This window comes from Phoca vitulina, unplaced genomic scaffold, assembly GCF_004348235.1.
Source record: "Phoca vitulina isolate PV1807 unplaced genomic scaffold, GSC_HSeal_1.0 scaffold6, whole genome shotgun sequence".
Classification (NCBI taxonomy): Eukaryota; Metazoa; Chordata; class Mammalia; order Carnivora; family Phocidae; genus Phoca; species Phoca vitulina.
The window spans coordinates 67,209,863-67,231,458 of NW_022589709.1; the positions used below are offsets into that span (position 1 = coordinate 67,209,863).

The 21,596-nt window shown below is 38.4% G+C and overlaps 1 protein-coding gene across 1 annotated transcript in view; it reads right to left on the reverse strand.

Annotated features, from left to right (window-relative positions):
- IL31RA (interleukin 31 receptor A) overlaps nucleotides 1–21,596 on the reverse strand; it is a 72,195-nt gene that overhangs the window by 40,341 nt on the left and 10,258 nt on the right. Inside the window, exon 2 of the mRNA XM_032403556.1 lies at nucleotides 8,522–8,612. Coding sequence (XP_032259447.1) covers nucleotides 8,522–8,612 — 91 coding nt within the window. The remainder of the gene's footprint in view (nucleotides 1–8,521; nucleotides 8,613–21,596) is intronic.

A 21,596-nucleotide genomic window follows, 5' to 3' on the forward strand; every position in this document is an offset into this window, starting at 1 on the left:
TACCCATTAGACTGGAGAAGAGAGTAGAGGACATCAGTAAGACACTTAATTAAGAGATAAAAAAGCATCAATCAGAGATAAAGACCACAATAAATGAAATTAAAAATACACTTGATGGAATAAGTAGCAGGCTAAACGAAACAGAGAAATAATGACCTGGAAGACAGAGTAATAGAAAGTAACCAAACTGGGCAAATGAGAGGAAAAAAATTATGAAACTTGAGAATAGTCTAGGGAACTCAGTGACTCCATCAAGTCTGAAAAAAATACTCTCATTATAGGGAGCCCAGAGGAAGAAAATAGAGAAAAGGGGGCAAAAAATTTATCTGAAGAAATAAGAACTGAAAACTTCCAAGAGGCACAGAGTGCCCTTTGTAGATTCAAGAGGTACAGAGACCCACATGGAACATTCTCCAGAATAGATCACATATTAGGCCACAAGACAAGTCTCAAAAAATTCAAAAAGATCGAAATCACAGATAGCATTCATTTTTTCTGACCACAACACTATGAAACTAGAAGTCAACCACAGGAAAAAATCTGGAAAGACCACAAATTCACAGAGGTTAAATAACATGCTACTCAACAATGAATGAGTCAAACAAGAAATCAAAAGAAGAAATAAAAAATTACATGGAAACAAATGAAAATGAAAACAGAATGGTCCAAATCTTTGGGACACAGCAAAAGTGGTTCTAAGAGGGAAGTTTATAGCAATACAGGCATGCTTCAAGAAGCAAGAAAAGTCTCAAATAAACAACCTAATCTTACACCCAAAGGAGCTAGAGAAAGAACAACAAATGAAACCCCAAACCAGCAAAAAGAAGGAAATAATAAAGATTAGAACAGAAATAAATGATATAGAAACTAAAAAACAGTAGAACACATCAATGACCAGGAGCTGGTTCTTCGAAAAGATCAGTAAAATTGATAAACCTCTAGCCAGACTCATTAAAAGAGAAAGAGAGAGAGAGAGAGAAAGGGCTCAACTAAACAAAATCACAAATATAAGAGAAGAAATAACAACCAACACCACAGAAAGATAAACAAATGTAAAAGAATGTTATGAAAAATTATATGACAACAAATTGGACAACCTAGAAGAAATGCATAATTTCCCGGAAACATAAAACTACTAAAACTGAAACAGGAAGAAACAGAAAATCTGAATAGATCCATTACTAGAAAGTAAATTGATTCAGTACTCAAAAAACTTCCAACAAACAAAAGTCCAGGACCAGATAGCTTCACAGGCGAATTCTACCAAACATATAAAGAAGAGTTAATACCTATTCTTCTCAAACTATTCCAAAAAATAGAAGAGGAAGGAAAATTTCCAAATTCATTCTATGAAGCCAGCATTACCTTAATACCAAAACCAGATTAAGACTCCACCAAAAAAAACTACAGGCCAATATCTCTGATGAATACAGATGCAAAAATCCTCAACAAAATACCAGCAAAGTGAATCCAATGATACATTAAAAGAAGTTGTTCACCATGATCAACTGGGATTTATTCCACGGTTGCACGGGTGGTTCAATATTCTCAAATCAATCAGTGTGATACATCACATCTATAAGAGAAATTATAAAAATGATATGATCATTTCGATAGATCAGAAAAACCATTTAACAAAGTATAACCCATTCATAATAAAAACCCTCAACAAAGTAGGGACAGAGGGAACATACCTCAATATGACAAAGGCCTTATATGAAAAACCCAGAGCCAACATCATAGTCATGGGGGAAAGTTGAGAACATTTCCCCTAAGGCCAGGAACAAGACAAGGATGTCCACTCTCACCACTTTTATTCAATATAGTACTGGAAGTCCTAGCCACAGCAAGCAGACAACAAAAAGAAATAAAAGGCATCCAAATTAGTAAGGAAGAAGTAAAACTTTCACTATTTGCAGATGACATGACACTATATACAGAAAATGCTAAAGACTACACCAAAAAACTACTAGAACTGAAATTTGAATTCATTAAAGTCTCAGGATACAAAATCAACATACAGAACTCTGTTGCATTTCTATATATTAATAATGAAGTAGCAGAAAGAAAAATTAAGAAAGCAATCCCATTTACAATTGCACCAAAAAAAATAAAGTACCTAGGAATAAACTTAACTAAAGAGATGAAAGACCTATACTCTGAAAACTATAAGACATTGATGAAAGAAATTGAAGATGACACAAAGAAATGGAAAGACATTCCATGCTCATAGACAGGAAGAAAAAAAAATTCTTAAAATGTCTATACTACCCAGAGCAATCTACACATTTAATGCAATCCCTATCAAAATACCAACAACATTTTTCACAGAATTAGAAAAAACAATCTTAAAATTTGTATGGAACCACAAGGACCCCAAAGAGTCAAAGCAATTTTGTTTGGAAAAAAAAAAAAAAGCAAAGCTGGAAGCATTACAATTTCAGACTTCTAGTTATACTACAAAGCTGCAATAATCAAAACAGTATGGTACGAGCACAAATATAGACACATAGATCAGAACAGAATGGAAAACCTAGAAATAAACCCACAATTACATGGTCAATTATTCTTCAACAAAGCAGGAACAAATATCCAATGGGAAAAAAGCAGTCTCTTCAACAAATGGTTTTGGGAAAACTGGACAGCAACATGCAAAAGAATGAAACTGGACCACTTTCTTACACCACACACAAAAATAAATTCAAAATGGATGAAAGATCTACATGTGAGACCCGAAACCATAAAAATAGTAGAAGAGAGCACAGGTAGTAATTTCTCTGACATTGGCTGTAGCAACATTTCTCTAGATATAGCTCCTGAAGCAAGGGAAATAAAAGCAAAAACAAACTATTGGGACTTGATCAAAATAAAATGCTTCTGCACAGCAAAGGAACAAGCAACAAAACCAAAAGACAACCCATTGGATGGGAGAAGATATTTGCAAATGACATCTCTGATAAAGGGTTATTATCTAAAATATATAAAGAACTGACACAACTCAATGCCCAAAAAACAAATAATCCAATTTAAAAATGGGCAGAAGACATCCAGATGGCCAACCAACCCATGAAAAGATGCTCAACTTCACTCATCATCACACCTGTCAGAAGGGCTAAAATCAAAAACAGTTTTAGTGAGGATATAGAGAAAAAGGAACCCTCTTGCACTGTTGGTGGAAATGCAAGCTGGGAACGCCACTGTGGAAAACAGTATGGAGTTTCCTCAAAAAGTTAAAAATAGAACTACCCTACAATCCAGTAATCACACTATTGGGTATTTACCAAAAAAAATATAAAACACTAATTCAAAAGTATACCTACACCCCTATGTTTATTGCAGCATTATTTACAATAGCCAAGATATGAAAGCAGCCCAAGTGTCCAATGATAGATGAGTGGATAAAGAAGAAGTGGTATATATATACAATGAAATATTATTCAACCATAAAAAAGAATGAAATCTTGCCATTTGCAACAACATGGATGGAGCTAGAGAGTATAATGTTAAGCAAAGTAAGTCAGAGAAAGGCAAATACCATATGACTTCACTCATATGTGGAATTTAAGAAACAAAACAAATGAGCAAAGGTTTTTAGAGAGAGATAGACAAACCAAGAAACAGACTCTTAGAAAATAAACTGATGGTTCTAGAGGGGAGGTGGATAGGGGATGGGTGAAATAGGTGATGGGGATTAAGAAGGGCACTTGTGATGAACACTGGGTGATGTATCGATGTGTTGAATCACTATACTGTTCCCCTGAAACTAATATAACCCTGTATGTTAACTACATTGGAATTAAAATAAAACAATTTTTTAAAAAGATTTTTTATCTTTACTACTTGCATGCTGAAAATTATGACAAAGTAATCTCTAAGTCCAAATGCTTAAAAAGACGAAGGAACTGGACCTGAACCAAATAATACTGCATGTTACATTGGGATTGGAAGCTAGACCAGTAACGCATTCCTCAAAACACAAACATATTCCACAGCAGGAACATACAAAACCCAACAAGGCGGTGAACCAAAGTCAGCCCATAATATCCCCAAAGGAACAATCTTCACGCTTAGCAACTCACTCTGCCTTCATGACTCAGAGATGATAGCAGTGTGCTCACATGTGTGTGTGTGCATGTGTGTGTGTGTGTGTGTGTGTGTGTGTTTACACGTGGGTTAGTCTTTAGTCCTTTGGACAAGTTTTTTTTTTTTAATATTCATTAAATATTAGCTTGTCCCTTACTTCACTTCACACATTTCACTTATACCCATCACACTAACTCTTAGCAGGATTTCAAAGTTAAGCCTTTCCTGCAGAACAAGGAAACAAGAAGTTTTTCCTTGTATCCCCAGAATATTCTTTGGTCTTGTGCTATTCTCATTATGGCCTCCTACAGTCATATTTTATTTTATTTCCTTTTCATTCTTACTTTGTCTTGCATTGGCTGAATCCAGAGCCAGCCACAAAAACCAATGTAGAAACAGATCCTTATGGATTCAAATGTACCCTGGTCAAAACTCAGTGTCTTGTCTTTCCCAGTCTTCCCTGAATACCTCCCTTTACTCCTTCAGAAGCTTTAATTTATATATATATATATATATATATATACATATATATATATATATATATATATGTATATATATATGAACAATCTGGTTCCCCGGGTATCAGGAAAAGAGAAAATAGTTTTTAAAATGATTTTCCAGCGGCGCCTGGGTGGCTCAGTCGTTAAGCGTCTGCCTTCCACTCAGGTCATGATCCCAGGGTCCTGGGATCGAACCCTGCATGGAGCCCTGCATGGAGCCCCACATGGAGCCCCGCAACAGGCTCCCTGCTTGGCAGGGGGCCTGCTTCTCCCTCTCCCACTGGCCCCCACCCCGCTTGTGTTCCCTCTCTCACTGTCTCTCTCTGTCAAGTAAATAAATAAAATCTTTTTTTTAAAAAATGATTTTCCATTCCACATGAGCTTATTAATGGGGCTACATTTGTCTTGTCCTTACTGCTTGGAATATGGCAAGAAAGCAATATTCTTATAGAGATATTGGTGTATGAGAAGAAAAAATTCCTATTCCTTCTACCTTCCTAGGTTCTGCAGCTAGGGCCTTATAAAATAAAACTAACAAAAAACAGATTAAAAAGGAAAAAAACAGTTTATTAATGCATGCAGCACATACCATGCGGGAGAAACCTCAATAAAGAGAAATTCAAAGAGGTGGTTAGATCGTGGGCTCACATAGCATCTTAACAAAAACACAATAAATTTGTGCAGAAGAGACAGGACAAAGGAAAAGGAATTTAGGTTTCCAAGGGTAGCAAACTGCAGGAAGGTAAATACGTGTGGGAAACTAATGCAGTAGGCTTCATTTCTGCATCTGTTGAATCTCATCTGCCTCCCCATCAAAATAATCCCCATGTCAAAGTAGTATATTTTGGAATGGAATATTTTAATCCTTTAACCTAGTATTACAGAAGAGATCTGTGATAAATAAAATGTGCATTCAGAAGTATTTCCAGTGCTCATCAATATCTCCCCTTCTTGGATATACAGCAAGATTTTATTTTCTTGCACCCTTGAATTTAGGCATGGCCATGTGACTTGCTCTGGCCAAATGAGGGAATCATTTAAGTTCTGGTGCATGATTCTCCTTTCTCTCCTTCCTGTGTTCCTGCACACCCTGCAAATCCATGCTGAGATGATAGTGTCTTAGGATGGTAGAACCTTCATCACCCTGGGCTCCTGCTTACCTCCTGCTGTTTTCAACACTGAGATATGGGGCTTGTTTATTTTTACAGCATAAACAACTTTCCCTGACTAACGTAAAAAATAGACAGTCTGCTCTGAAAATCCAGGATTCTAAGACTTGGGAGAAGAATTCACTTTATCAGTAGTTTTCTCTCTTCAGGTGTCCTCATGACATTCGAATTCTGCATATGTATCTCAGGTCATTTGAGATTAGTTTTATCACAATTAGGGGGTTGAGAGGAACTGGAATAAGAAGGAACCAGATGAATAAACAATACTAGGCTTCACTTTGACTTACTTGCTTTACTTACAATTACATTTCTGCCTGTTATCTGGTGTGACCCTGCACGTATGAACTGCTTTTACTTTACATAATGGAACCACCACTATTCTCAAAGCCTATACAGCTATCATCCTTCCTTTCCACTTGTTGGAAAACAGGGTGCTGATTTTAAGTCTTATCCATTATCTCTAGTTAGAATATCAGCTCTTCATCTGTTACATGTGATAGAGCACAAAGGGCACTTCATCTCTGTTACACTTTTTATAAAAACCCAGGAGTACTGACAAGTACTCAAGAGTGTTAAGGTCATGAGAAACAAGGAAAGACTAAGAAACTATCACAGACCACAAGAGACAAGGGAGATATGACAATGCAATGCAATATGGTACCATGAATTCGATCTTGGAACAGAGGACATTAATGAAAAAAACTAGTGAAATCCAAATAAAGTCTGAATTTAGTCTACAATAATGTGTCAATATCACTTTCTTAGTTTGGGCAAATGTATTATAAGATATTAACAATGGGGGAAACTGGATGAGGGGTATACAAGAACTCTCTGTACTGTCTTCACAAATTTTCTATAAATCTAAAACAATTCAAAAACAGAATTTTTATTTTTATTTATTTTTTTAAAGATTTTATTTACTTATTTGTCAGAGAGAGAGAGTGAGAGCGAGCAGCAGACAGAGGGAGAGGCAGGCTCCCCACTGAGCAGGGAGCCCAATGCAGGACTCAATCCCAGGACCCTGGGATCATGGCCTGAGCTGAAGGCAGACGCTTAACTGCCTGAACCAACCAGGTGTCCTGCAGAATTTTTATTTTTTAAAAATAGACAACTGAAGGATAGACTTACCATTTGTGCATATCTATCCTTCCACCACATCTTCAAAAAAAAAGCCATAACTATATTCCTATGTTTCTAAAAATAACTATTTCTCCTACATCTAGAAATAAGGGGAAATATTCATTAACCTTCCTCTAAGAAAGATAAGGAGAATATTCTTGCTTATGAGAGAATTTTCCACATGCAAAAAGAACATTTTTCAAAATTCATTGTTCTTGATCTCCCTTCTTCCCTATGTGCTCATATCACCTAGAGCTGTTGCAAAATTAGTGTTTTGAAAAATGTCTCTAAAGAGAAGAAGGGCAGGGCTGATCGAGACCTGGGGAAGGATGTTCCAAAAGGGAAGTCAGGTGGAAACTGGAGCCAGTTGTGTAGGACGTGGTATAAGTAAAAGGTAATAAGAAGAGAAGAAGCCAGAGATAGAAGACAGAAAAGGTAAGTTGAGCAGAAGGGTGAGTTGATAGGAGCCATGATGCATATAACTTCAACTGTAAATTGCATAACTGGGACCAATTTTTGGTTTCTGAGCTGGCCAGGGGAGGCTAGATGAGACAGAGAGATATAGGCCTACCTGCCCATAGCGTCTATAAAACTCCTAAGCACCACAGGTATACCCTAGCAGGCTACAAGGCAGGCCATGCCAGGGGAGAGGTCTGGAAGACATTATCTGTGGGTTATGACTGCCTCTTGGTCACCCCCAATTACTACATGTTACGGTCTTAATTATATATGGCCAAATTAATATGTTGAAGCCCTAACCCCCATTACCTCAGAAAGTAACTCTATTTGGAGACGGTTGGAGACGGGTTCTTAAGGAGGTAGTAGTTAACCCGAGGCCATTAGGGTAGGCCCTAATCTAATCCGACTCGCTATCTTAGAAGAGAAGGAGATTAGGACACACAAAGGGATGACCATACAAAGAGGAATCAAGAGGAATGTCATTTATGCACCAAGGAGACAGGTGTCAGGAAAACAACTCTATGGACACTTTGATCTTGGACTTCCAGTCTCCAGAACTATGAGAAAACAAATTTCTGTTCTTTAAGCCACTCAGTGTGTAGTAATGAGAGCCCTAGCAAACTGGTACATGACGTGATGTCTTCTCTACATTCCGAGTAACCAATCCCCACTTTTCCTCTCTGGTCTTTATTTTTTTTAATATAAGATGCAATCAAAGTAATGGATAATAAATATCCTAATATGGATATTAGACCCAAAGTCTTAAGTTGGACCATTGTAAAAATGTGTTATTTCATCATTTCCCTTTATATCCTTGGAAATTATTGAAAATACTGTGAAAGTCATGTATTTTTATTTTTATATGTGTGTTTTACATGAAACAACTGCTCCTAACATAAAAACTATTGAGATAAGAACTTACTACCACACTAAAACAGTGGATCTGGGCCTTTTGGGAGGTCATATCTCCCTCTGAAAATACGATAGGACATCTTGCCAAATTTGCACACACATATGTATACATCAACATGCACACACCCATCCACAGAAATTCAGGGAGTTCACAAACCCCCTGTTGCTCATCCACATATGCCCAAGCTCCAGGAGTCTCTTTGCACTCAGATTCATAGTTCTTGTCCAAAGAAGTTAGTAAGAATCACATAATCCATAAAAGGGCACCTGTAAACCTACCTGCCAGGCTGAATTTGCAGAGTAGAAGGAACATCCACAGTGCCCAGGCCCACATTGTCCCCAGGTTAATGCAGGCAGGCTGAGGAGAGAACTGAAAATGTCATCAGTCAAAAGTTAGTTTCCTATCTCTTTTAAACAACTCTATTTCCAGTGATAGATTCTGGGGGTTTTAAGGAAGAATCCTTTATTTTTTTTTTAATTTTTTTCCTTATTTTATATTTTTGGCTATCATCACATAGATCCCTTTACAATTACTTCATCAGCCCCAGTCATCATTTAATTTGTCCATAATTCATTCCACTATGTAATATGAAAAGTACACCAGCCACCAAGAAATAAAGTACTGTGAGTCATATAGATCTGGGACCATCATCTGTTCTCTGCCTCAGGCCCTAGCACTGTGGCCAAATGGAATGACTCCTAATTTCCGCAAAGTGCCATGGTATTTCACATCCCTTATTCCTCTTATTCCTCTAAGTAAGTACCTACTGATACAAGATAGACATACAATATTGTTAATGGACTTAATTAGAACAAAAAGGCTACTGACTCTTTATCTCATCCCATAGAGAGATGGTGGGATAATCTAGAGTTAAAGCAAATGAAAAAGCAATAACTCATTTCTGAAAGAAAAAAAAAAGGACTCCAAATTTCATCTGACAGATCATTATAGGAAAAAAGAAACAGTTCTCAACAAAATAAATCATTTGAGAAAAAAATCACATGCATCATTTCTGGAGAAAACCACCAGGATAAAATTTTCTCACCAGGATAAAATTGAAACATCTTATTAATTGAAAATGCCTATGGCAATAAAGCAGAATGAAAACTTGATTTAAATGAGTATAAAATAAAGGGAAATTTTAAAATTTTTTAATGAAGAATAAGTGTGTTCTTCAAAATTAATCGTAACACCAATAGTATTTGTCAGTGCCTAATTATTCAGAACATCGTCTTAATTTTCTCCATTTCTTAGCTAGAAGACATACCTTTACACTAGTTCTAAAAGCATTCTGGAAAGGGAGGGAGGTCAAACCATGAAAACTCTATAAAAGCTATGAAGCTCAAATTCTCAATAAATAAATAATTATGGATGTGAAAGCTAAAATTATTATTCTGACATGGGGTTTTATTTTTTAAAATCTTATCAATATTAACTGTTGAATAAAACATTTTAAAATTAATGGAAATTACTGCTTGCCTCCTTTAAAATGAGAATACTCATCTATTATTTGTGAATTTAAAAAAAATCCTTCTGAAAAAAAATCAACAGTATTAAATCATACTCAGAGACAAAATTAGAAAAATTGCAGTAGTTGGAGAGGGGCGTTCTAGAAGATGACACTGCCTAAGTGTTCTAGCCCTGGCACCCCCTTGAATCAGCTGGTGACCTCAGGTATTCTCTTATTCATTTAGCAGTGTCCCAGCCATACATTAGGTGCTTGGAATAAAAGATGATCCTGTCCCCAACTTCACTGTAGTTCAATGGTTTTTAACAAGGAGAAGGGAGTCAGAGTATGGGGAAGATGCAAAGTAAGCTACTGTTACTGATGGCTCTGTATCATATCCCTCCAAATGGGTTTGAGAAGAAAAAAAGGTTGAGAACCATGGATCTACTTGCAGAGACAGAAGCGTGGATACTAATAGCAAATATCACATGGTAAGTGCTGTAATTATAATAGTGCAACAAGAGTACAAAGCATCTGAGACAAATGAGCCAAAGACTATGGAAAGCCAACAAGTGGTGCTAAATAATGATGCCCCTCATTCTACCACTTTCCTGCCCTCTAGTGCCTTTTCCCCTTCCCCTCACACACCAGAGGACCATCACAAAGTGATTGCTTGTGGGTAGTGAACATGAACAAATCTGAGGTGCCTCCGAGGAACTTAGCAATAAGTTCAAATGGGAGTTTAACTAGCAAAATCTGTGTACGAAGGCCATCTTTGGGAGTAAATCAGGCGGTAAATATGCAGTTGTAGAGCTTGAGTTCACTCTAAACTCCAGGCAAGGAAATCTGGGCATAATCTCAGACAGGTGGATCTGGAAAATCATTATCATCACTTCGTTGCAGGGAACTACTTGACTAATTGTATCTCAAATGGAAGGAGACTGTGAGAACACAAAGAACAAGTCTCCTCAGACTTTAAAATGTTGATGGTTAAAAAAAGAAGTTGGCCAAGTTTATCAATACTATCTCCTGGAGGAAATGATGAAATTTCCTGGTACTGGAACAAGGCAACCCATCAGACCTAACCACAGTCTTGATGAAAGAAAACTCAAAACCAAAAATCTCCACCATTGCTGTGAAGCCTTCTTTGATGATTAATTTAGGGGAGGAAACCCTGAACAAGGGCTGTGAGTCATTAGACAGACTACCCTTGGGGCACCTGGGTGGCTCAGGCTGTTGCACAACCAACTCTTAGTTTCGGCTCTGGTACTGATCTCAGGGTTGTGAGAGGGAACCCTAAGTCGGGCTCCATGCTCAGCAGGGAATCTCCTTGAGGATTCTCTCCCTCTGCCCCTTCCCCCACTCATGCTCACTCTCGTTCTCTCTCTCGTTCTCTCTTTCTAAAATAAATCTTTAAAGACAAGAATCCCCCCACTCCCTTTGAGCACAGTAAAGGTGTCACCTGTTCTCTGGACAGTAGTCATATTCTTAGTGCCTCTTCTAATGAGACAATTAGAATTCATGGTTTAAAATCTGGGAAAACCCTGAAGGAATTTTGCGACCATCCCTCCTTTGTTAATGAAGCAACTTTTACACAAGATGGACCTTATATTAGTGCATCCTCTGATGGCACTGTAAAGATCTGGAATATGAAGACTACAGAATGTTCAAATACCTTTAAATCCCTGGGCAGCTCTGCAGGGACAGATATCATGGTCAACAGTGTGATCCTGGTTCCTAAAAACCCAGAGCACTTTGTGGTGTGCAACAGATGAAATAGAGTGGTCATCATGACCATGCAAGGTCAGACTGTCAGAAGCTTCAGCTCTGGTAAGAGAGGTGGTGGTGATTTTCTTTGCTGCACCCTCCCTCCCCGTGTGAATGGATCTACTGTGTAGGGGAGGACTTTGTGCTCTACCGTATTAACACAGTCAACTGGCAAACTGCAGAGAACTGGGACAGTTCACGAGAAAGATGTGATTGGTATCGCACATCAGCCTCATCAGAATTTGACTGCTACCTACAGTGAGGATGGACTCCTAAAGCTCTGGAGACCCTAATTCCACTTTTTTTTTTTTAAAACTCGCTTGAGAGCATGTACTTAAGTGAAGACATATTCATGTATTGCTTTTTTTTTTTTTAGGCTACCTTTTCTCAACAATTATCTGAACGTAGGCACAAGAATAATTTTGTGAAAATTCATGTTCAAAAAAAAAAGAAAAACCCTATCAGTCTCTTGGAGTCTAAATGAGGTAACTCACCCTCCCTAAAGCTGAGCAATTCTGAGGTGTAGCAAGACTCTGGGTCCTAGGAAATTCACAAAGATTATGCCATGCTCGCAATGTCCACAATAGCCAAACTATGGAAAGAGCCAAGACGTCCATCAACAGATGAATGTATAAAGAAGCGGTGGTATATATATATATATATATATACACAGTGGAATATTATGCAGCCATCAAAAAAAACGAAATCTTGCCATTTGCAACAACATGGATGCAACTAGAGGGTATTATGCTAAGCGAAATAAGTCAATCAGAGAAAGACATGTATCATATGACCTCACTGATATGAGGAATTCTTAATCTCAGGAAACAAACTGAGGGTTGCTGGAGTGGTGGGGGGTGGGAGGGATGGGGTGGCTGTGTGATAGACACTGGGGAGGGTATGTGCTATGGTGAGTGCTGTGAATTGTGTAAGACTGATGAATCACAGTCCTGTACCTCTGAAACAAATAATACATTATATGTTTAAAAAAGAAGAAGAAGAAGAAGATAGTAGGAAGGGAAAAATGATGGGGGGGGATTCGAAGAGGGAGATGAACCATGAGAGACTGTGGACCCTGAGAAACAAACTGAGAGTTCTAGAGGGGAGGGGGTGGGGGGGATGGGTTAGCCTGGTGATGGGTATTATAGAGGGCACATATTTAATGGAGCACTGGGTGTTATACACAAACAATGAATCATGGAACACTACATCAAAAAAAAATAAATTAATTAAAAAAAAAAGATTATGCCACGCTCTGGAGAAAATCAAAACCATATTCTGCATTCCCCAGGTCATCAGCCCTAACTTCTAAATGCTTTGAACAACTGTCTTCAATAAAAGGTCACTTCCTAGAAATATACAGTTTCTCATTAGTGGGACCTCATTTGAATACAGTATTTAATGGAGACCCAGAATTCTCAAACAACGCTATGAACATTCCACATTGGACTAAAGGACTCTTAGAATATATAGTGATGCCACTTAAGTAACCTGTGGTATCTTATCTTTAAAGGTGTAAACCCAGTAGTAGCTACTGTTATGAGAAGGACTGAAAACACATCCAAGCAATTACTGCTGGCTATGCACAGTGCCTGGGGACGAGACAAGAAGCAGGAAACAAAGGAGAAGATGCTTCCTCTGCCAGTTTCTGCTAAAAATGTTAGCATGTTAAATTATCCCTGCCTTCCCACATCCTGTCGCATAGACCAAAGCAAAAGAAATAGCGTGGGTGTTCTACTCTGTAGCAGTCCCCCATTACACCCACCCACTCCCCCCACCCCAACACACACAAGCTGTCCTTTGGCAGTTCAGTAATTCCCACTCAAGCCTGCATCCTAGATGCAAAGTTTCATCTGAATAACTTGTACAAAAATGTACCACTATGTGATTTTTCCCAGGGCTGGTCCTACTTTCATTCATTCATTCATTCATTCATCCATACATTCACCTAACTAACGTATATTGATACCCATTCTGTGCCAGGAAACGTGCATAGCATGGAATCGGGTTTTTAAAGGATGGGCAAAGAAGGAATAAATTCTAGGTACAGCACTCTGGCCATAAATTTAATTAAGAACGTGTAAACTCTACTGATGGGAAGGAGGAAGCAAGCAGCAAGTTGCCCAGCCTCATTAAGTCCCACTACATTCCTTAACTATGTATGGTAATGGAAGTTAACTAGACTTATTGTGGTGATTATTTCACAATATATACAAATATCAAATCATTAAGGTGTACACCTGAAACTAATATAATGTTATATGTAATTATATATAAATTAAAAAAGATGTCAAAGAACCACATTCAGTTTCAAAGTCTATGAAACCCCCTTGAGGTGCAGGATGCCTTCACACAAAGAACATTTTGAGATGCCAGCAGCAGGACAGGCAAAAGCATAATCATGATGTGATAGTGAGAGTCTACAAAGTGCTGATCACATTATAAAAACGATACCTTGCCCTTTTTAAAAAAATAGATTTTTATTTATTTGAGAGAGAGAGAGCACACAAGCAAGGGAGAGGGGCAGGGGGAGAGGGAGAAGCAGGCTTGATCCCAGGACCCTGGGATCCTGACCTGAGCTGAAGGCAGACCTTAACCGACTGCACCACCCAGGTGCCCCGTAGCTTGCCCTTCTAAAAATCCCTGTGGACTTGTATTATCTCCACTTTACAAATATGGAAGTTGAGGCTCAGAGATATTATGTAACCAGTCCAAAAATCATTTTTGGCATAGCTGGGATTCAAACCCATGACTGTCTTATTCCAAAGCCTAGACTCTTTCTACCAAAATCAAACAGTAGCTTTTAGCGATTTACTGTCCCTCAGCCCTCCTGCCACAAAACACCAGTACACAAAAAGGATCTTCTTTTGAAGCTCCTAGATCTAATTTTCTCTAGAGTTTCCAGAAAGATATTCATTATATATATTCACATATTTTCACCATCCCCTGAACTTTGACCCCCATAATTCCCCACCCTTACCCCAACAGTTTAAAATATTAACTCCAAAAGATTAGATACCCTATAATTAGCAAAGACCAGTCTAACTAAGGAGTAATTCACGTGGTGGGTCCTGACCCATAATTTCACTGAAGAAAGCAGAAAAAGACCCTCACATAATAGAAAAAAAGGCCTAATTTGCAAGGGCTTGAGTTCTCAGACCCCTCTAAAGGAACGTAGCACTCACCTTCCTGTGGTGTCCAGATGTCCTGCTGGTTCAAAAGCTCCCCATCAAAGGTATTCTGTCCCCTACAGCACAAGTCAAGGCAGAGAGGGGATTTTGAAATTTATCTACATAGAGATGTGTGAATATTTCCTCTCTGGTTGTCTGGGAGATTTCTCTTTGCTTTTAAGCAAAACCCAAGCCAGGGTGGCACTCAACCCATTTATGCTGGGAAGTGAGGTGCATTATGGTAACTGGAAAGAACTGGCTTCTGTGAGACTACTCAACTTTACAGGAAAAATACCATCGGAAAGTGTCATAAACAATTAAAAGGAACAACTAAATTTTAAATTTTCTATTCAGGAATTCCTTACAAATGTGGTAATGGATGAAATGCTGAGAATATCTTTAACTGGAAAAGAGAAATATGTAATCATGTGATTAGCTTTAAATGAAGAAGGAGATGAAGGGAAGAAAATAATAGTAGCTAACTTGGAAAAGAGGTTTATAATTCTTCTTTATGTGTAAAGCCCAAACTAAGCCACTTATTTCCCTAAGCTTCTTATTTAGCAGTTTATTATGATAATGATGATTAATAATATGTGGAGCTCTTACGGTGTGTCAGGCACTGTACTAGGAACTTTAATTATCTCCTTGGATCTTCACAACAATCCTAAAACACTGATAGTATTTTTATTCCCATTTTACAGAGGAAGAAACCAAGGCCAAAACAATTGAGAAACCTGTCCAACGTTAGTGGTGGAGCCAAGAAAGGAGCCAAGGCAGTCTGACCCTCAGTTTCCTACAAATCGAAAGTTTAAATTACATGATTTCTGGGATTCCCGTGAGCACTATAATTCTACATTCTTTTACAATGAACAAAATCATAAAGGACATAAACAGACTAAGGAAGAGATTATGATGCAAAGGTAAAGAAACATAAGGGTTTTTTGGTTTTTTTAAAGATTTTATTTGAGAGAGAGAGAATGCATGCGAGTGGGAGAGAGTTGCAGAGGGGGAGGGAGAGGGACAAGGAGACTCGGTTCTGAGCTCTGAGCTCAACACAGAGCTCGATCCCAGGACCCTGAGACCATGAAACCAAGAGTCGGATGCCCAACTGACTCAGCCACCCAGGCACCTCAGAAATGTTCTAAAACAAGATACGTTTTCCAAACTCATGTTTTATTTTAAACCCATGCCCTCACCTTCTTCAGGCAATGTTCCACTAAGTAAAAAAGTTTAGCAGAAGTAAGGAGAAAGAGAGGTAGTCTCTTTTTTTTTTTTTTAATTTTTTAAGATTTTATTTATTTATTTGACAGAGAGAGACACAGCGAGAGGGAACACAAGCAGGGGGAGCGGGAGAGGGAGAAGCAGGCTCCCCGCTGAGCAGGGAGCCCAATGTGGGGCTGGAGCCCAATGTGGGGCTCGATCCCAGGACCCTGGGATCATGACCTGAGCCGAAGGCAGATGCTTAACGACTGAGCCACCCAGGCGCCCCGAGAGGTAGTCTCTTAACTAGTAGATTATGAGATATTAAAAACCCTATTGTAAGGTATTATCTAGCAGAGCTACACTTGTGCATAAAAATAGCACTTCTTTAATTTGTTCAACCAGTATTTAGTAAACCTATTATATGTGTCACACTTGACTAAAGGTGTTGTGTATGAAATAAAATTCTGGTTAAGAATTTGTTGATTAAACATAGATATTTATCTGTAATCTCTCAGGAAACTCCACAAAAATTACAGGAAAGGTATAGAGCCACAAGACAAAACAAATGGGAGCAGAGACAGTAACACATGGAATGAAAGACGTCAACAAGTTTTTGGAAAATGAGAAGTGAATCAAATGGTAACTGAGTTGGTGAAAATGAGAAAACTGAAAGCTAAAAATGCCTAAGAGAGACGCCAACAAGAATTGTGTCTCATAATGGCTCAGGAATTTGAGAAACCAGGTGGGCACAGTCTATCGTCATTATTCATGGATTCTGTGTTTGCAAATCCACCTATTCTCTAAAATTTAATTTGTACTCCCAAAATCAATACTCTAGGTGCTTTCACAGTCATTTGCAAACATATACATTGGTGAAAACCCAGAGTCACCTGCACGCAAAAGTTCTTTTCATGATCTATTTAGAGCCATGTTTTCTAAATTTTTGTAGGTGGTTTTGTTGTTTAAAATGGCCCCTAAGAACAGCACTAAAGCACTGGCTAGTGTTCCCCAGTGGAAGAAGTGATGTGCCTTACAGAGAAAATACCTATTAAGTAAGTTTCATTTAGGCATGAATTACACCTCTATTGGTTCTAAGTTCAAGGTTAATGCATCAACTATATATATTAAATAAAGTATTTTTAAGCCAAAACACACATAGAGCAAGGTTATATATTGATCAACTGATGAAAGCATTGTAACCAGAGGTTTGCAGGAACTCAACCGTGTTATTTCCCCTAGGGAGAGCAGTTCCTTCCTTATTCGATATTTTAGTATTGTCAGTGACTTTATACAACACAATGACCACAAATAACATCTGTGTAACAGGGAAGATCAATGTGAACTGAGGCAGGAGAGTAACTTGAATCTGCAGGCCCATTGACATTATGGCAGCAGAAGTATGATGACAAGGGTTTAAGTATGTGGTGGCCACATGAGAGGAAGACATGGGCAGATCTGAGCATGTAGCAGAACACAACAGAGCACAATATCACAAAGAAGTGACTAGAACAGATCATTAATATGCTTGAATAAAGTAACACTGAGGTTGGAGAAGAGACTCGATCCATGCACTCCAGCATGTCAACCCAATTCCACAAACATAATTCGCCATCAGGTCCTGTGCTTGGCACTGTGGAAACAAAGCTAAGAAAGGCAGAGGACCCCTCAGAAAAAGTTCACAACTAAGTGGGAAAAGAGACATGTAAACACAATGTTATAAACCAATATGGCAAGGGGTGCCAAAGAGGCATGTATAAAGTGCAACAGAAAATGACAAAAGGGAGCCATTAATTCTACCCTAAGGGAAGTGGATCCCAGAAAATAAATAAGAAAAAGGGACTTTTAAGTGGAACACAGTACTTATAAAATTATAAACATTCCTGGTAGAGAAATGTGTAACAGCCAGACATTTGCTGGCACCTGGAATGGGGTCTAGAAGACATACTGGTATCCCTTCACTATACCTCCTGAAGTAGGTTGAATGTTGGACCCCCACAAGATGTATCCAACCAGAACCTCAGAATATGACCTTATTTGGAATAAGGGTCTTTGCAGATGTAATTAAGGTACAGATCTCTAGATGTGATCATTCTGGATTAAGGTAGATCCTAAAGCCAATGACCAGTGTCTTTATAAGAGACAGAAAACACAGAGAGACACAGGAGAAAGCTTTGTGACTAGGAAATCAGAGATCAGAATGATGTGTCTGCAAGTCAAGGAAGCCTAAGCCTGCCAAGCCACCAGAAGCAAGGAGAGAGGCATGGTACAGGTTCTCCCTCAGGGCCTCCAGAAGGAACCAAGCCCACTGACACCTTGATTTTGGACTTTGGAATTCCAGAACTGTGGGAAAACAAATGCTAGTTTTTAGTCACCAAGTTTGTGGTAATTTATTAGATAGCCCAAGGAAACTAACATACTCCTCTATCCCAAATTACATGAAATTCACAGGCAAAGCTGACCCATCAAATTCTTTCATCTAGGAATATGGAAATGACTAGAAATTGACTTTCATCTAGGAATATGGAAATGACTAGACTAGATGAGGCTAGACTGTGGTAGACAATGAGGCTCTCAGGAGTCATGAGTGCTGGCAGATATGTTCTAGACATGCAAGAAAAGAGAGAAGGTTAAGAAGACAGTGAAGCAAAGCAAAGAGATAAGCAAAGGGGAGAGTTTGTGTGAGGAAAGTTCAGTACCTGACTTCCCAGCTGTTTGTGTGGAACACATGAGACTCTGGTGCATTCTCTGCCTGTGGATGTCCATGACATTACCTGCCATGGCACTCCAATAATCTGCTACCAAGTTACATTTCAATACATTTTTGTTCCTTGCAACCAAATGATCCCCAATATAACAATGATGCTGGGGAGTAACTTGTTTTTAAGAAAATAGAAGGAGGTGGAAATAAAATGGTAGTTACTAAACAAATGAGTCATTTCAAAGTGTAAACTGATTAGGAAAGAAAAGGTAACAGTTGGGAAATGTTACCAATGAAAAGGCACACTGAAAAGAAAGCAACCAAGTTTTCTTTTATAAATACAACATTGATGGTTTCAGGCCCCAGACTATATATTCACATCAGGGGAGAAGTTGGAAAAAGAGAGAATATCAAATGGTCCAAAGACTGAAATAAGCATAGCTCTACTAAGCACCATTCACATCCTTCCACAGGGTAGGTCTTGTAGTCCTTCTGCCTTGGATTAGGTCTCAGTATCTTATATGCCAATTGCTCAATTCCTTCAGTCTCCAAACATCTATTAGTATGTCCTATGTGCCAAGGACTGGGGTAGGTCCAATATGGTAGCCACTAGCTACAGGTGGCTACTGAGCAAGCAAAGTGCAATTCCAAACTGACATGTGCTGGAAGTGTACTATACACACCAGGTTTTGAAGGCTTAATACACAAAGAAAGTAATATTCTTATTAATAATTTTTCTATTGATTACCTGTTGAAATAACACTTTAAATACATTGGGTTAAATATATTATAATTTTACTTTTTTTTTTTTACTTCTTTTTTTAAGTAGGCTCCACCCCCGTCATGGAGCCCAGTGTGGGGCTTGAACTCACAACCCTGAGATCAAGACCTGAACTGAGATCAGGACTTGGACCCTTAACCAACTGAGCCACCCAGATGCCCCTACTTTTTTTTACTTTTTAAAATGAGGCTTGCATTATATTTATTGGACTGTAGCTACTCTAGTTTTAATCCAGCCTTGCCTCTACCTCTCTCCACCCTTACTCCTCTTCTGAAAATCTTCAGCTATACTTTTATACTCTCCAAGTTTGTAAATTTTCCATTATTTTAATCAGGTCATGCATGCTTTTCCTATACCTTGATTCTAAAACTTAAACATTAATAAAGAGCATTTCCAATATTATGACTATATAATTGGTAATCACAGCAGAATCAAGTAGTGTTTTGCACAGATAGAAAAAGAAATGGAATCCCATGCCCCTCAAATTGTCTTGCTAGACTGAGTATATTTCAAAAATCAAAGTCAACTGGATTATCTTTTCCTAAACTCTATTCCTCAAAATCATGCCACATTTATTCCTCCTACTTGTACAATGACTTTCTACTAGAGCTTTTTATTTTCCCTGAAGTTTTTGTCTATTTTCTTGTTGATATGAGGAGCCTATACCTTCACCTAATACTAAAATCATCCAAATTATTCATCATACATTTTGTTAAAATGAATGTATTTTCTTTCTGAAGCATCTTCTTGGAGCTAGCTACAATGAGGTTTTGGCAGCAGGAGGTGGATACAACAGGAGGGGTGCATAGGAAGTGAGGAAACAGCATGTCTCCTGAAAGAAGCTTAATTCTGAAATGAACACTGTGACAAAAGGCACATTGGTGGGATGCAAGGTAGAAGAGAGTGTATGTGTTTATTTGTCATCCCAGAATTAAGAATGGGCTTGAATGGATGTATCTGTAGACTGAAGTCCTCTCCACCGGACAGCCTCAATCTCCTCCACTAAAATAGGAGAAATGGCTATCTGCTAAGAAAAGGATCTAAGGATCTCATTTATCTCATGAGAAGAGCACAGTAGGGACCAGATCCTGCTGAGGACAAGGATAACTGAGTGACATCCAGGATCCTACATGGCTGAAGAATGAGCACTAGTGAAAAACATCCTCAGATTTCTGTGGCACTCATCTGAAGACTTCAGCTCTTTATTATTTCAAGAGAAAATAACTATAATATAACAATCAAGGAATATGTTCCTGGCACAGATCAAAGGAAGATTTCTGTTTTCATTATTGTTTCCTTAACTCTTGACTCCCTCCCTCTTCCTGTTTTAATAATTATAACAGGAGATAATTACACAGCAATCTGCAAATTAATTCTATTAAAACTAGAAGAATCTCTGGCAGCCTTTCTCATCTAGGCTCCTCATCTGAACTACAAACCAGAATTTAAATGACTATTCCATTTCACAAAGAATGGAACATAATTAGGACCAATCCAGATAGAGAAGTTCATTTACAAGATGCACAATATAGCATTACATACAATGGATGCCTTTAGGGCATTAAGCTTAATTCTCTCACAGAACTCCAGCTGAGAAAGGCCAGTTGAGGTGGATATCCAAAAAAGTAGCCGGAATTACTACTGAATTTTGAGCAATTACAATATTATTGAAATACTTCGGTGATCTTGTAAACTGACACCCTGAGGAATTAACACTCCTTTAGATTAACAAATTCTGATTTTCAAAAAAATAAAAATTTTTAAAAGATTTTATTTATTTATTTGTCAGAGAGAGAGAGAAAGCACAAGCAGGAGGAGGAGTGGCAGGCAGAGGGAGAAGCAGGCTCCCTGCTGAGCGGGAAGCCTGATGCAGACGGATGCAATCCCAGGACTCTGGGATAATGACTGAGCCGAAGGCAGACGCTTAACCAACTGAGCCACCCAGGCGTCCCAAAAAAATAAATTTCTAAATTGCATAGTTATGCCTTCTATAGTTCTTTTTTTTAAGACTTATTTATTTATTTTAGAGAGAGAGAGAGCCTAAGTGGTTGGGGCAGAGGGAGAGGAAGAGAGAACCTCACGTAGATGCCACACTGAGCGCAGACCCTGACACAGGACTTGATCTCATGACCCTGAGATCACAATGTGAGTCGGAACCAAGAGATGGATGCTTAACAACTGTGCCACCCAGGCACCCCTGTTCTACAGTTCTTAACTCTAACTCTATACCTGCAAAAAGCAATGATCCCACTTCCAGGACTTGGGATTTGAATAGGCTAATGAAGGA